General features: G+C 34.1%; 1 protein-coding gene across 1 annotated transcript; it reads left to right on the top strand.

Annotated features, from left to right (window-relative positions):
• LOC139848076 (pentatricopeptide repeat-containing protein At5g39680) lies at positions 1–4,789 on the top strand. Its single transcript, XM_071837802.1, has 3 exons — positions 1–2,818; positions 3,636–3,684; positions 4,714–4,789. Exon 1 carries the CDS (start codon positions 155–157, stop codon positions 2,237–2,239), a length of 2,085 nt encoding a protein of 694 aa, XP_071693903.1. The 5' UTR covers positions 1–154; the 3' UTR covers positions 2,240–2,818; positions 3,636–3,684; positions 4,714–4,789.

A 4,789-nucleotide genomic window follows, 5' to 3' on the forward strand; every position in this document is an offset into this window, starting at 1 on the left:
TAAAATCTCAAAACCCTAAATTCCCAAATCGCAACCACTTTATACTGATCGAATTATAGCTTGCAGTTTCTAATTTACGTTTAATTCGATTTCCTATTTCTTATGAACTTTATTCTACGTTAAGTTATTGTTGAACTGATGTTGAAATTTAGCTATGTCCACCATAATGAAGCCATCGCATTTTACTCCACTGCCACACGACACCATCAAATTCATCGGATACTTAGCCGGAACTAAGAATCTTAACATGGGAAAACAAATTCACGCTCATTTGATCGTATCCAATCAGTCCTCTGAACACAATATACTCGAAACTAACTCTCTGATCAATCTTTACTCTAAATGTGCAAACTTGAATTACGCCCACCAACTGTTCGATAAAATGCCCCACAGAAATGTAGTTTCTTGGAGTGCTTTAATGACTGGGTTTTCAAATAGTGGGTTAGATTATAAAGTTCTTACATTGTTCAAATCTATGGTTTCGAAGAATGATGACATGTGCCATCCTAATGAGTATATATTTTCAACTGTTCTTCAGTCTTGTGTTAATGTTTGGGATATATTATTAGGCAGACAGTGTCATGTGTATGTGTTGAAATCTGGATTAGTGTTTCACCAGTATGTGAAAAATGCGCTTGTTCGCTTGTATTCCACGTTAACGGACGTTGTAGAAGCTATGGAGGTTTTGGTTTCGGTCCCTGGATCGGATACTTGTACTTATAACCTGATTTTAAAGGGATTTGTTGAAAATGGTTACTTGAATGAAGCATTACATATCATATCAAGAATGCGTGCTGAAAATGTGACGTGGAACAAAGATACTTATATTAGTAGTTTCGGGCTTTGTGCTCGTCTTAAAGATTTGAACATGGGGCATCAAATTCATAGCCAGTTTGTAAAGAATGATGTTGAGTTTGATGTGTTTGTATGTAGTGCAATTATTGACATGTATGGCAAATGCAAAGAGATTTCAAGTGCTCGAAAGGTATTCGACAGTTCACAAGATAAAAATGTAGTATCTTGGACTGCAATGTTGGATGCTTACTCGCAACATGGTTCATATGAGGAGTCATTGAAGTTATTTATAAATATGCAACGTGCAAAAGTTGTTCCAAATGAGTCTACTTTATCTGTATTACTTAAATCAAGTTGCGGTTTATCATCAATGGGATACGGATACTCATTGCATTCACTTGCAAAGAAAATGGGGTTCAATGGTTTTAAGAATATCGGTAATGTTTTGATTAATATGTACGCGAAAAACGGTAATATTGAAGATGCTGAAAAGATATTTGTAAATATGGTTGAGCGAGATATTGTAACATGGAATACAATGATACGTGGATACTCGTATCATGGTCTTGGTAAAAAGTCGCTTGATTTATTTCAAGAAATGTTGAAAACAAATGAAAATCCTAATCATGTGACTTTTGTTGGTGTCCTTAAAGCTTGTGGACATTTAGGTGATGTTGAATTAGGGTTTTACTTTTTGCACGAGTTAATGAATCAAAAGGGTGTAAAACCTAGTTTGGAGCATTATACATGCATTATTGGACTTTTAAGTAAAGCTGGTCGATTAAATGAAGCTAAAAACTTTATGCTTTCTAGATCGATCAATTGGGACGCGATTGCTTGGCGTACATTGCTAAATGCTTGTAATGTTCATAGGAATTATACTCTTGGTATCGAAATAGGGAAAATAATTTTGGATTTGTACCCTAAAGATGTGGGATCATATACTCTTTTGTCTAATATGCTTGCTAAGGCTAATAAATGGGGCGGAGTTACTAAAATCCGTGAATTAATGAGAAAAAACAAGATTAAGAAAGAGCCGGGATTGAGCTGGCTGGAAATCAAGAATGAAACACATGTGTTTGTTTCGGATGACAATGAACATCCGAATTTTGTAATGATTCTTGAAAAGTTGAAGGAGTTGTACATTAAGATTAAAGAATATGGTTATGTGGTTGATACTACTAACGTGTTACATGATGTTGAGGATGAACAAAAGGAAGATTATGTTGGTTATCATAGTGAGAAGCTTGCAGTAGCTTATGCACTATTGAGAACACATGAAAGGGCAACAATTCGTATCATAAAAAACTTGAGGATTTGTGATGATTGTCATTCTTTTATGAAGTTAATCTCGAAAGTTACGAATAGGGTAATAGTTGTAAGAGATGCTAATCGTTTCCATTGTTTTCAAGATGGATGTTGTTCATGTGTGGATTATTGGTGACTAAATTGGTCATCAAGGATTTTTATGGTGCTTGATATGGGCTGCATAGTGGTTTGATTAGGCATTGTTTATCCATGTCAAAGGTGTAAAAACTTGTTTAAATCTTCTGTAATTACTATTGAATGGGTTGATTTAGGCTGTGTTTTATCATAAAGGCATCAACTAAATGCATGTTTTACATGGGTTGAAAGCAAGATTATTTATTATGTATAATTGCGTATAACTTCCTAAATCGTGCTATTCAGATAGCAAGATTATTGTTGTAATTATTGTCTTAATCATAGTAACACATTATATATTCATTATAAAGCTGACAAAATTTGGTCAAAGTGTTAGTGGGTCAACCTGACCTATTTTAGCCCTCCTAAGAATGGCTTGTTTCAATCCAAACCTGTTTTGACCAGTTACACAAGCAACTAGACCTGCCCATGCTGTCACATCTTTGTTTCGTTATATGCTGAAAAATCTATCAGTTAAAGCTCTTTATAATTTCAATTAAGATTGGTGAGTAAATAATGAAATGTGTGAAATAGGAGCAGGAACCGACTCAGAAATTACTCCACAAGAATCCTCTTGCAGGTAAAAGTTTTCCAACTGTACGTTTTATGAACGTAAGTTTCAGTTAACGAGTCTATATCATTACGTTTTATGAACGTAAGTTTCAGTTACCGAAAGTTTTACTATTTACATTATACCGTGTTTATCTCATTCAAAATTAACCAAAACAATCTGCATCTGTGTTTGAAGTTAATTTTTTCTGATTTAGTTGATATGTTTCAAAAGTAACTAGATTCTAATCTGCTTTTGATTGTTAAACATTGTGTTTAGTATACCTTACTTTGTATAAGTTACCTTGAGGAGAGGGATGACTTTCTTTGTCCTTAGGTGAAGAAACCGCTCTCTATTCTAGGGTAGAGGAATGATTGTCTGCATCTCACCTCCCCATGTCTCACATTATTAGGATTTTGTATTTTTTGTTGCTGTTATGTAAGTTACATGCGACATGCGATTTAGACTGCACTCTTTAGGATATTATATAGTTATTTATTTTTTATTTCAGGTTTTGTTGTTGTTGTTGTTGACCATGAAGATACATTTCCCTTGACAATACCAAAAGTTTTGAACTTGGAACCTACCCTGCTCTATTTAGTTTATGTAAATGGGTCAAACGGGTATCAGGTTGATATTTGGTTGGCGGGTTGGTGGTTTTATAGAAAAAAGAAAGTTCAAAATTAATTTGGGTTAGTGGGTTGACCCTTTAAGGGTGACAATAGAGATATGATCTTTATCAGTTCGTAAGAATTCATCTTGTGTTTAACAGATATGGCTATTTCTTACAGTCAGCACATTTTCCTTTTAACACACATCTCATGTTTCTAAGTATGATATTTTGTAGGGAGGAACTAGAAGCATTGCATATGGATCCTATGGCAGACATTCTTCAGGTGGTAGTTGTAATTTACTAATTTTGGTTGAGTGAATGGTTAGGAAATATACTTATCTACTATATTTACACATATCAGTGATTGTTTAATATAAGTTTCTGCTGTTTGAGTTCCAAACAACCTATCCTTGCCCAATATCACTATTTATAGCAGCCTTGAGGGTTAATATTCTGGCCGTTTCTACTTAAATTATTTGCTGATTCTTTTTCATATGTTTGTAATCGTTTTCTGTAGCTTCTCTGGCATCCGAAAATCTATTTGACAAGAGTCTAGAAGTGACTAATGTGCGGGCTGGCTAAACAGGTCAAAACGGGTATGACCCGGTCAATCTTGAGACCTTTTTTGTTCATAAAACCTTTAAAAACAAATATTTAGGATCGTATATGATTACATTAATCATATTATTATTAAAATCGGTCAAAAATCGGCCAACCCTCGGTGAATGGGGATATCGGGAGTATTTGGTCATTATAAATCGGGGATTAATCGGGATTTATTGGTCAACGTGAAGATTAATCGGTCAAATCTGTCAAAGTCAAACTTAGTCAGCATCCGATTAATCTCAGATTTTCTGATTACTCCCTTCAAGATAATATGTTACTCCCCGATTAGCGTTATTTGTAACTTCGCAACTATTTGGATGTATATATAATTGGTTTTAAATAGTCAACACTAACTTATAATGTCATTTACTAAAGTCTAAAATACACTTTACAAATATGGTTTTAACTTTGAAGCAACTCTATGATGAAATAACGGTTTTTCTCTTTTTAAGTACCAAACTTTAAATGAAATGAAAATTTGGTCAAAGTTTTATTGGGTCAACCTGACCCATTTCATCCCTCCTAAGAATGCCAGCCCTTACCAAGAATGGCTTGTTTAAATCCAAACCTGTTTTGACCAGTTACACAAGAAACTAGACCTGCCCATGATGTCACATCTTTATTTTGTGGATGCTCTTTTAAAAGTATACATAGAATCTAAATCTTTTTTTTTTTTTTTTTTTTTTTTTTTTTTCAAAATTTTCAGACCCTGTGAGTTTTTTGAAGGGCTTGAAGATTTGTTCAGAGTAAAGGTTTGCGTCAAGCCCATAATGAAAGGACTG

This window comes from Rutidosis leptorrhynchoides, chromosome 5, assembly GCF_046630445.1.
Source record: "Rutidosis leptorrhynchoides isolate AG116_Rl617_1_P2 chromosome 5, CSIRO_AGI_Rlap_v1, whole genome shotgun sequence".
Taxonomy (NCBI): Eukaryota; Viridiplantae; Streptophyta; class Magnoliopsida; order Asterales; family Asteraceae; genus Rutidosis; species Rutidosis leptorrhynchoides.